The sequence below is a fragment of the Rhinoderma darwinii genome, chromosome 2 (assembly GCF_050947455.1).
Source record: "Rhinoderma darwinii isolate aRhiDar2 chromosome 2, aRhiDar2.hap1, whole genome shotgun sequence".
NCBI lineage: Eukaryota > Metazoa > Chordata > Amphibia > Anura > Rhinodermatidae > Rhinoderma > Rhinoderma darwinii.
This window is the reverse complement of record NC_134688.1, coordinates 299,857,861-299,870,249: the sequence shown is the minus strand read 5'-3', so window position 1 is coordinate 299,870,249 and position 12,389 is coordinate 299,857,861. Positions and strand designations below refer to the sequence as shown.

Below are 12,389 nucleotides of genomic sequence, written 5' to 3'. Positions count from 1 at the left end.
TTGCAGCGGAAAATTCCGCCATGTCTGAACGTGCCCTAATAGAGAAAAAGCTGTTGGTGGCTGGTCGTGGGGAACATCAGCTCATGAATACACCAGACTCATTCCCCCCGCCTCGATGTGGGCGTTGCAACATTCTAAATGTAAGTTCACAAGAATCAGTAAACTATCAGACATGTGACAGTATGCTGCAACTAGCGTGTCTGTCACTACTTGATGGCAGCATAAAGTCGCTGACAGGCTCCCTTTAGACTATGTCCACATTTGCAACCTTTTTTTTTTTATTTCTTCAATTTATCAAATAAAAAAAATAAGATCCTGTATAGTCTGAATCTGCAGTCATACCTCCTCTAGCACAATGCTGAAGTGATTATGTATGTTTAAGGCCGAATTCAGACCACCGTAGTATACGTCCGTGTGACGCATGTATTTCAATGGCTACTTTGTGCTAAACTGTTAGGGCGGGTTCACACATGGCGGAATTGCACTTAAATTCCGCTGCGGACACTCCGCAGCGTTAATCCGCAGCGGAGCCGTTTCTACATTGACTTTCACTTTAATTTAGCAGTGTTCGTTTACACGATGCGTACAATTCCGCTGCGGAGCATAGGCTGCGGAGCGGAATTTGGTGTCCGCAGCATGCTCTGTCTGTTGCGGAGCAGTGGCGGACTCATGGCGGAATTTCTCCATTGACTTCAATGGAGATTCAAAGTTCCGCAATGAAGTCCGCAGCTGTCATGCACATGTCATGTGTGCTGCGGATGCGTCTTGCTTTTTTTACTTGACATTTCTTCATTCTGGCTGGACCTATGTATTTCTAGGTCTACAGCCAGACTGAGGAAGTCAATGGGGCTCCCGTAATGACGGGAGCGTTGCTAGGAGACGTCAGTAAATAGTCACTGTCCAGGGTGCTGAAAGAGTTACGCGATCGGCAGTAACTGTTTCTGCACCCGGGACAGTGACTACCGATCCCAATATACATGTATCTGTAAAAAAAAATGAAGTTCGTACTTACCGAGAACTCCCTGTTTCTGTCTCCAGTCCGGCCTCCCAGGATGACGTTTCAGTGTAAGTGACGGCTGCAGCCAATCACAGGCCAAGCACAGGCTGCAGCGGTCACATGGACTGGCGCGTCATCCAGGGAGGTCGGGCTGGATGCCGAAGGAGGGACGCGTCATAAAGACAACGGGCGGTAAGTATGAATTTCTTTTACTTTCACTAGGGAAAGTGCTGTCCCTTCTCTCTATCCTGCACTGAATAGGGAGAAGAGAAGCACTTTTCCCGCAGTCTGCAGCAGCTAGTCCGCATCAATGTACTGCACATTTTGTGCAGATCCGCTGCAGAATCTGCAACGCAGATTCTGTGCGGCATCGATGCGGACAGTTGCGGAGGAATTCCGCCATGTGTGGTCATGCCCTTAAGACGTGTCTGGAAAAGGAATGTGGCTTGGCTTTGTGATTTTTCACCTATTTGTAAATGCATGCAACCTTTGATACTATTGATGAATTTCCGCAACTGTTCTCAATTTACAATTACTATGAAAGAAACGAACTGATACACTGTACCTGAGGGGGAGGGGCATGACAAAGACATTCTCTTTTGATGCCCATTTAATCCCTGTATCATGCACTGCTGGCTCCAGCCTTGCACTAGGCATAACCCACTTCCTTCAAACAGTGGACCCCCAGTTTTTATGTGTGTGCAGAAATATTTTATTTGTTACAGTACTGGTAAATTGGATACTGCATATCTGTCCAGGATAAAATTGCTAACCCTATTTATTCAGCACTGATCTTTCATAACTAGCAAAGAAGCAAGAGCTCAACTCTGTTCTTCAAGTCACAGGGCTGAGTGACATAGTCGTCAATGCCTTTATATAAAAAAAAAAGACAAACATATAAAGTAACATGCAAGGGGCTCACACAGAGCAGGCACCTGCAGCACTGAGAAGGTTAACAGCAATCCCCCCACCCTTGTGTGTTATGCCCTCATCTTGCTGTCGGATTTGCTTTTCTTTTACATCAAGAAATCATCTGGAAAGAAATTGAGAAATGTAATTTGCGCAAGGCGTATAGAAGCAAGAAGACATGAGAGCGGCTGCTGGAGCCGGCTCACTGCTGCCTATTGTCCTACAGAGGGCAGAGGTGCATCATTAATTACTACAGACATCAGAGCCCGGCTCTTCAAAGCTAGAGGAGCAATATCCGCGTGTACAGCCAGGGGGCGATGTGTAATGCGGCTATTACTGCTCAGGGCCGGGGACTCTGGGCCTTGTACGAATGCAGATTACAAATGTTATCAGCAAAGTGCAAATTGAAGAGCATTTCCACCTTCTGCTGCCCTATTCCTACATGCAGATTAGATATTCGCCAGCCACACTTTTCTCTACGTGTTGTACTTATCTCATGGGCATTGTCCTATTACCTGTACTGTATTGTGCTGAGAATAATGTGCTAGGTTGCTGATGGGGTTATATGTGGAAGTGTGTGTGGGACTACATGCACATATATTGGGAATAAGAAAGATAGATGGGAGTCATAAATATATTGTATACATAGATGGTTATATCTAGATAGAAATGGAAGAGCAAATGGATATTGTATATATATAAAAATAATTGCGGAATACATATATAAATATGAAGAATTGTATACATTGTATATATACATATGAATGAGAAGGACGGATCTTGTACAGATAGACACGACTATCACATAGAGAGCTGTATACTATAGAATTTCTCCTATTTACATAGTACCTAGGTTCCAGCAAGCGTCCTGATACTGAGGGAGGTCGGGACACCAGTGAGATCAGGAGATAAGTTTACATTAATGGCTATGAATATGTATTAATAAGGAATTGACTTTCCAATTTATAGAATGCAGTTTAGATGTATAGTCTGAAATAAATTGAATACATTCATGCCTCCAAAAAACTATAATGAGAAAGTGGCGTCCATGGCAGCACCAACTCAAGCAATACTGTTGTATCCGTAACCCCCAATGACACCTTGTCCAGATCAGGAAACAGAACATACACGGATGAATGTTTCCCTTCCCGCTTGTCACATTATCAGATGGCTTGCTCTGTTTTACAGCATACGGCAGGTCAGCGACGGCAGCTCATGTCAGCGAGCCCTGGCACACTGGCACACATAGAGGCATCACATTCAACCTATATGCCACAGTCGCTAGGGTCAATGAAACACAAAAGAATGTGTACACACCGAGTCATTAATGAAGGATGCAGCGGTCGGTCTCCTTGTAAATTATAATAATAAACACTCCGCATAATATTCTGCAGCTGATAAAAGCATAAAACACCGCGCTACACCAATGCGTAGAATGATCAGCCATCTATTCCAGCGACTTCATCATATCAACACATTTCCTGCCAGGACACCTCACAAAAAGCCGCGACCTTCACAGCCAGTAAAAATATCATTTATACCCACAGCCTATTGACATCGTAATAAGATATTATAAGCCCCTAAATAAAAAAAAGAATAATAATAGTCGGTAGAGAAATATTGAGAAATTATGAAATAAGATGCCAAGTGATAGTTAATAAGCATGTATATATATATATATATATATATATATATATATATATATATATATATATATATATATATATATATATATATATATATACATATATATATATATATATATATATATATATATATATATATATATATATATATACATACTCAGGTCTTGTATCCAGGGGAAAATAATTGTAAACAAGCAAGCAGACACATACCATATAAATATGTATTAATTCTTTTGGCCAGCCAATACACTCAATGAAGTACAAATTATCTAAACAATGAGATTTTCTATTTTTATTAAAAATCCACAAATTCTCAACATGTTTCCTTTCATACAGTGAATGGTCTAATATGCACTGGAGGTCACACAAGCTTAGGCTTAGAATAATAACAATAAAAGACGTATGAGAAATGTAATATATAAAGAAGAAGCAGCTCGGAACTGCATATTTGACCATAAAATTTAAATATTTTGGACTTTCTTTAAGGACACAAAAATAAAACCTGTTTGGGTCTATATAAGCCATTAATGAACGCTCAACAGGGCTAAAAAGTATATCAAATGTTCGGAAATGGTACTTGTCTATGGCGTAGTTTGTGCTATTAGGTTATTGTATTTGGCACCTCACTTTCTTGTAGCCTTCTGTAAAGAACACTAGCACAGTGTAGCACATCCCTTCCAGTCAGTCCCTTCCATCCACACAAAACAAAACTAACAAGAATGAATCATTTGGTTGATTGCTCAAAACGTTTTGCTTTTTTTTCTTCTTTTTTTTTTTTGCTGTTTTTTTTTTAGATTTCACAGAGGTTTCTAAAAGTGGATTATTACTAAAAGGTTAGGCTCCTGAATAGAACGTCATAATACGTAAACAGTTGACTGCTTGAGTTCCATAGTCTTTTAGATTTCGCTATGAGTGAAGGTAGTCAGTCTAGTAGCAGGCCTGGCAGCAGACCTTCATGGTGAGGATATTCGATTGGTGTCAGTAGCTTTGTCAAGGTAGAAGAGTTGATGCTGAGGGCTTTACATTGTTGTATTTGATATTTTGGCTAATAATAAGTTGTGTTCCACCCTTTCGTTAAGGTGAATAATATATTATTAATATGACTGCTAGTTTTATGTCTCCAACCTCTGAGGCGCAGGAAATAGACATTCTGAAGAACAATGCTGTTGCAGCACTTGACTCTACAGCTTCTCCAGTTTTTATTCTGGAATACTCAATTCTGTTGTTCCACTAATTCCAAAGCATTCTGGTTTTTTTTCTTCAATCCAGACAATGTTGTTGATTCAGAGGGAACTAACATATAGGTTTACCAGTTCTGTACAGCACAGCATTGTCATGACTGATGGCAACTTAGTCCATTGTTCATAAAAAGCTACCAGACAGCAGCTTCATTCATTTCTGGTGGATGTGACAAGTGATTCCCGTATGTGGCACTGCCATTAACTGATAAGGATGAGAAAGGAGGACTCTGACCAAAAACCTCTGCGGACATTGAGTGCATGGACCCGGGAAGGTTCGGCTCTGGGCTGGGAGAGTCTCCTGGAGCGTGGGACATAATGTCGCTGAAACGCTGGGCCTCACTAGACGGGTGATGTCCAGGTAATGGATGTTCCATGGAACCTAGTGGGGTTCCTGCTGGTCCAGATGAAGGGACGAACGGCAAGTCTACGGGGGTCTGAGCTTGTGATGAAGGGGGTCCTTGAGGAAAAAAGTCGTAGTTGCTTCCTGGCCCATAATACTCGCTCTGGTAGTCTACAAAAACAAACACACGGGGATTGAGAAACCCACGGGAAGAAATATAGGTATGTGTAATAAATCAGAATTTCACAGCATTGGTTCAGACCGCTGAGATAAAACTCATTTTTATATTTAATTTGTACGAGACACTAAATCAATGGTTCGTAATACACGGTCATTTGTTTTTATTTTGTTAAAAGTACGTCTCATCGTAAATGCAGCTGTTGTTATTGATGATAATAATTAATAATAATGATAATAATAATAATAATAACAACAACACATGGGTCTGCTGAGCTGCACACACGGCTACAAGCTGCCCGCTCGTTAGATGAAACTGCACGTAATACTGTTCTGTTATCTCAGGTAAAAATATCAGCATGAAATTTATATTTCACTAAACAAAAAAACTCAACAATAGTGGAAAAAAAAATCATGGTAGAGTATAAACGCAATAGAAATCACTAAAGTCAATTATCTGTCGGTTGTAAAAAAAATGAAGAATATTGACAATAATACCAACAATAAAATGCTATTTTTTTCCGCTCAATATAAGTAGAACGATTTTTATAAAATAAGCATAAGGAACAATTTGCAAATCGTTTCCGATTCCGCTCCTAGAACATTTCAATTGTATTTCGGAATTAATAATAATAATAATAATAATAATAATAATAATAATAATCATCACCATCATCTGACATTGCGGACAGCTGTATTCTATAATCTAGAGATTGCGCGACTTTATTGATAAATAGTTTGCAGCTTTGTCTCGGATTTCCACATTACTTTTCTAGCATTAATTATTAACACGCTGCTTCATGCATCACAACACAGGGATTTGCCAAGCTTTTCCTGCTATGTTCTGATCATTTCCAGTGATAAGAAGAAAGACAGCGCAATTAATATGGAAATACTTGGCAATAGTAAGAAGCCGCATAGGACACAATATGCAGGTCGCACTGAGGATTAATATTAGAAATATGAATGAGAACTATTCATTTGCCGCCGTCCTTGGTGAATCATCTTCCACCCTGTGTCTCCTAATATGTATATGATGAATTCAGTACTACCTGGAGGAAGCGAGGTAATACTGTAGGACTACATATACTATGTACAGACAGGTTGGCACCAGTGCCCTTCATCCTCTACAATCCCTCCATTGACAGCCTAATGTGAAGATGTAATTGCTATAACGGTATTATTGGCACACAAGTAGGAGGTGTACTATGCCGTCTGTCTGTATGTGTTGATCGAACATGGTGGGTAAGGTAACGCAGGAATTCTTGCAACCATCACTTGGAATATACGCACCTCCATAAAACGAGAAGGGTCCATTAGGAATAAGCTCCCCGGGCTCCAGGCGGTCCACCAGCGGCCTCATCCTCCGCGGGCTCCGGAAGAAGGCATGCCTCCGGGCCCCCAGCGCGCTCAGCTGCTTCATCCGCCGCTCCTTAGAACGTCGGTTCTGGAACCAGACCTGCAACAGCAACATACACTTATATCATCATCTTCATCAACATCATCATCCATGTGACTTGTTGATGAGCCGCTTATTACAAATATTGATATTGAGTTGGGGGCACATTGAGACCTCAATGGTATGGCTAGTGTAATCCCATTGAAGAATATTATAGTTAGCCTGGCCCCAGCCAGTAATGGACTCTGCCGGGACCTATAGATTGTATTCAACTGGACAGCAACTGGAGGAGAATTTTTTTTTTTTGAGGGAGAGAGAGAGAAGAAATAGCAAGGAAACAGCACTCAAAAAATGGGGACATTTATTCACCAAATATAAATCACAACTGCGTTTCACCCTCTCTGTGAGGGCATTTTCAAGGGCTGAAACGTTGTGATTTATATTTGGTGAATAAATGTCCCCTTTTTTTGGGTGCCACTTCCTTGATATTTCATCTACTATTGTGAGGAGGGGGGGGGGGTCGCTCCTCTGAAGCTTTGCAGCTTCATCTGCTACCAAGTTTTGCTCAATTTTTTGTGTGTATATATATATATATATATATATATATATATATATATATATATATATATATATATATGTTTATATGGAAGATCTGCTACAGTGCTGCTCAATTTTTTCTTGTATATATATATATATATATATATATATATATATATATATATATATATAGCTTTGTAGTGTCTATTTAATATCAAGTAAAAAAACAAAAAAAGTAAGTAGATAGAATTACCTATCCAACTAGTACAATCTAAGGAATCAGCAAAGATTCAGCATTTTTGATGAACTGTACCCCAGTGTATGACTATTATACATTCCTAGAAGATAGTTGCAGCAGAACTATATGAAACAGCAGGTAAGATAAGGGTCAGTGTGCTGCTAATATAAATATGGTGACACTCTGTTTGTTTCTAACATCATTTACATGACAGAAGGCTGCATGTTTAATACTTGTTCAGAAGTGTGGAATTTTGAGCTTTGACTATAGATAATGCTGCTTTACATTTAATTTCCATATCATTACTGACATCAGGGGTTGTTTGTTTTTATTTCTTTGCCTTACATCTTTGAGCTCAGGTTCTCAAAACTAGAAGGCTGAAAATACATGAAGATTGTCTGCCCCCCCCCCCCCTTATACCAACAGGCTTTTATGATCCATAAATTGGCTTCCTTCCTTATCTAACCTGAACAAAATAAACCTACAACAAATAAATACTATTATCCATTACTTGGTAAAAACCTAGGCCACGATGAAAGTCAAATCTTGGTATATGTATAGCATACTGTAAGCTGAATTTAACATTGGGGTAGAATAATCAACAGTGTGGTAAGATGATGCAATTTACAAGTTGGTGGAAGTATCAAAAGACCTCATGTGACATGATAAATATGTGACCACTTGCTAGGCTTTTTCTTATCCTACCTCATGACTGCAATACATTTACACCATTATTTTGCAACAAAAAAATGTGTTTTTTCCAACTTCTCTTCAGGATTTCCTAGCACTAACATTTATGGCACATGAATTGCATGTATTATAAATATATGATTTATAGGGGTCCAACTGCTAGGATCACGCTTGCTCAAAGCAAAGGAGCTGCAGCATAGTTTCCATTAGCTAGGTTTTTCTTCTGGAGACAGCAGGTTAACCCATAGGCTATAGAGATCGTCTTAGGCCATGTTCAGATGTGGCGGAATTACTGTAGAATTCCCTGCGGACAGTCCGCAGTGGATATCTGCAGCAGCCGTTTCTTTCATTGGTTTCTATACCTGTTTAGGAAACTTAGTTCAGACATTGCGGAAAATAGCAGTGCGGAATTTAGGCTGCGGTGCAGAATTTTCAGTCCGCAGCATGCACTGTCTGTTGCGGAGAAGCAGCGGAATTTCACTGCAGATTTCAGCCTTTGCAATGCAAAAACTGAAATCTGAATCAAGTCCATAGTGATATCCGCAATATCTGAATTACCTGTCAAATATGCAAATTTTGCTGCAGATTCGTTGCGTAATTGCCGTGAATTTGCAGCAACATTTGCAGCAAAAAAATTCTGCCACGTCTCAACATGCCCTTAGTGATTAGTGGGGCTCCTAGTGGTCAGACCACCTCTCATCATATATGTATGCTATAGTCCATCGATAGGCCTTGAATGTTAGTGGCAGGAAAACCCCTTTATTTGTTTGTTCTTAATATACATTTTTATCTTATTGAACGATAAATATTCATTCATATGTTTCAGAAACTAATTACAGAGGTCAGACAATAACCATAGGCAGTATATACTTATCATATTAATTGACAAACGATAAATCCTAATTAAAAAAAGAAGGGATCCCTAGATATCGAGCAATATCTAGTAATGGTCACATGGACTGCCGCATCATCCAGGGAGGTCGGGCTGGATGCCGAAAGAGGGACGCGTCACCAAGACAACGGCCGGTAAGTATGAAATTCTTTTACTTTCACTAGGGAAAGTGCTGTCCCTTCTCTCTATCCTGCACTGATAGGGAGAAGGGAAGCACTTTTACCGCAGTCCGCAGCAGCTAGTCTGCATCAATTTACTGCACATTTTGGGCAGATCCGCCGCAGAATCTGCAACGCAGATTCTGTGCGGCATTGATGCGGACAGTTGCGGAGGAAATCCGCCACGTGTGGGCATGCCCTAAAATGTGCAGTAAATTGATGCGGATTAACCGTTGCGTATTCAGGTGAAGAGTACTTCCTGCTGTCTTTTAAAACATTCCCTCTCAGTCTGGCTATAGACCTCGAAACACATAGGTCCAGCCAGAATGATGAAATATCCCGTTCGTAAAACCAATCCGCATCGCAATACACATAACATCTGCACTTTTCATTTTGAAACTCCATTGAAGTCAATGGAGAAATTCCGAAATAAGTCTGCAACAAGTGTGCTACACGTCCGCAACAGCCAGTGTATGCTGCGGACACTAAATTCCGCACCGCAGCCTATGGTCCGCAGCGGAGTTTTCCGCCACGTGTGCACGAACCTGACTAAAAAGGTGTGGAAACCAATGGAGAAAATGTCCGCTGCGGATTTCTGCAGCGGACTGGCCGCTTCCACCACGTCTGGCCATGCCCAAAATCTCCAGCGGACGTTTTTTACATTTGTTTTTATGCATTTTTTGGAAAGTTAGTTCAGACGTTGCGGAAAACTCTGCTGCGGACCATAGGCTGCGGTGCGGAATTTTCAGTCCGCAGCATGCACTGTCTGTTGCGGAGAAGAAGCGGAATTTCAGCCTTTGCAATGCAAAAACTGAAATTTACCCGTCAAATATGCAAAAGTTGGGGCAGATTCGTTGCGTAATTGCCCCAAATCTGCACCAACATTTGCAGCGGAAAAATTCCGCCACGTCTGAACGTGCCCTAAGTGTGCAGTCACACGTTGCAGGTTTTGTTGCAGAAATTTCTGTGTCTGAAAATGAGTTCCAATCATCTAAATAGGGTTGTTTCTGCAGCAAGGACATGGATTTCTGCAAGTTTCATTCAGATGAAAGGAACTAGATTTTAGTCACAGAAATTTCTGCAACAAAATCTGCCGCATCAGAATCCACCCTTAAATGGAAAAATTGAATGATAACGGTTCAAAAAGTAATAGTGGCTTTTGTGTTGACTGATCCCATTCATTTGTATTACACTAAAATTGATGACAAAATATATTAGTCAAAAAATAGAAAAAGAAAACAACAACAAAATCCCAAGAATGCCAGTGTGGACAGTGACATGTGCCTGATTCTGTTTAATTCCAGTAGAAATTAATGTGATTAATCAAAAAATCTATTTGTTTGATTATTTATATATTACAAAATATGCATGAGCAACAGAAGGACAAACACTGTTATGTTCCTAGCTTTTACCACACAAGGACCTGCCTTCCTAAATTAGAAAAGAATCAACAGGTAGGAAAAGTTTGCCATCCAATGACCTTTATGTGTAGTCATCATCCATGGTTTAGATGGCTTTGTTCGGTCAATGTGGTTGATCCAGCCATTGAATGGTTGGACTTGTTCAGTTTAGTCATATGGGTGGCATTTAATTGTGTAGTACTGTGTGTAAAGTACAGGTCTATCTATACAAGTTGCCACTTGTGTGACTAAATAAATGAAGTTGTATAGAAGGTCACAGCAAAATATGATGTATCGCTATAATTAATTAGATCTGGATTTGTTCGCACTTCTACCATATATGAGTTTGGGAGGGAATAGTTATGTATTTTAAGATTAGGGAGTAATGAATTTTTCTTGTATTATATGTAATATAATGTAGGAAGTCCAATTCTGAAGAGCTTTGTTGTATTAGGATGTTTATTGATATTTAGTTGTTTGGCCTATACAAGAAACAGTACAGATTACTATAGACAAGATTATATTCCTAGATGGCAGTACAAGCCTTTATTGTGAAAATATCTCTGCTACTGTGTAAATGTTTCTCAGCACAAAGAGCAGAGATGACTATGGCAAAGCCTCTAGGATACACTTTTACAAATGAGAACTGGTGCTTAAGTGCCTCAATTAACACATCATGGCCTGAGCACCCTACATTTTTCCTACTACATAGTACCCATTTTATGGATGAGAATATGATCAGATTTCATAAAAAAAAATATTTCCATTTTTAAGATGGCTATCTATGTGCTAATGTGAAATAACTGCTTCCGCTACCACATACTTGTGGGGCAGTGGTGGTCGATAGTCTGCCAGGAACACGCCACCTCTGTAGAAAGGAGATGCCGGATGCACAATAGAGTGCCTGCTATCTTGGTGGCTCAATAGGACAATCCCTTGCCGTACACCAGACATCCGCTCTCTATAGAATACCAGGAGGACAGCATGAGCGTCAGTCTCCATCCTTCCTTAGTTCCCTTCGTTAATTACTCTAATATTTTGGAGTAAAACTGGCATGTAAATTGATTACATTTTTAGGCTGGGAATCCATTTTGAACCAAAAGTAACAAAAACTGTTAAGGCTGGGTGTCTATATATCAGTTGTGTCTGGTCAGTTGCTTTATGCCTAAAACGGACACAACACATGACAAAGTTGCACATTTTGTGCACTGGTCCAATGTTTTTCAAAACACAGAATGCTCTGGGAATGGCTTTTATTCTGCCATTTTTTTCCCATAGGCTTCTCTATAGGACAATAAAAACAAGCAAAGACAATTGTCTTCAGAAATGTCCCTAAGTATTGGAATTACCATCGGCAGAATTGTATGGTAAAAACAGCAAAAAAAAAAATATATATATACACACATATACACACACACACACACACACACACACACACACGCACACACGCACACACGCACACACGCACACACACGCACACGCACACACACACACACACACACAGTATACACACACACACACACACACAGTATACACACACACACACACACACACACACACATATGTATATATATATATATATATATATATATATATATATATATATATATATATATATATATATATATCTGCCGGGCAGGCTCTAGTGAGGCAGCACTTGGCCTATCCAGCTTCTGCTCTAGTGCACTCCCAGTATGATTTCGGCTTTCATTTCAAAGCCATGTGGGAATGGCAGGGGAGAAAGAAAGGCAGCTGCCATTGTGTT

At 40.0% G+C, this 12,389-nt stretch overlaps 1 protein-coding gene across 2 annotated transcripts in view; it reads right to left on the bottom strand.

Moving 5' to 3' along the window:
- Nucleotides 1-3,759: 3,759 nt before the first annotated feature.
- Nucleotides 3,760-12,389, bottom strand: part of LHX1 (LIM homeobox 1) — a 14,609-nt gene continuing 5,979 nt past the window's right edge. For both annotated transcript variants that reach the window (XM_075850600.1, XM_075850601.1), the window contains exons 4-5: nucleotides 6,604-6,769; nucleotides 3,760-5,304 (exon numbers count right to left, since the gene is read on the bottom strand). In XM_075850600.1, the coding sequence (XP_075706715.1) occupies nucleotides 4,925-5,304; nucleotides 6,604-6,769 (546 nt within the window). In that variant the 3' untranslated portion in view covers nucleotides 3,760-4,924. The remainder of the gene's footprint in view (nucleotides 5,305-6,603; nucleotides 6,770-12,389) is intronic.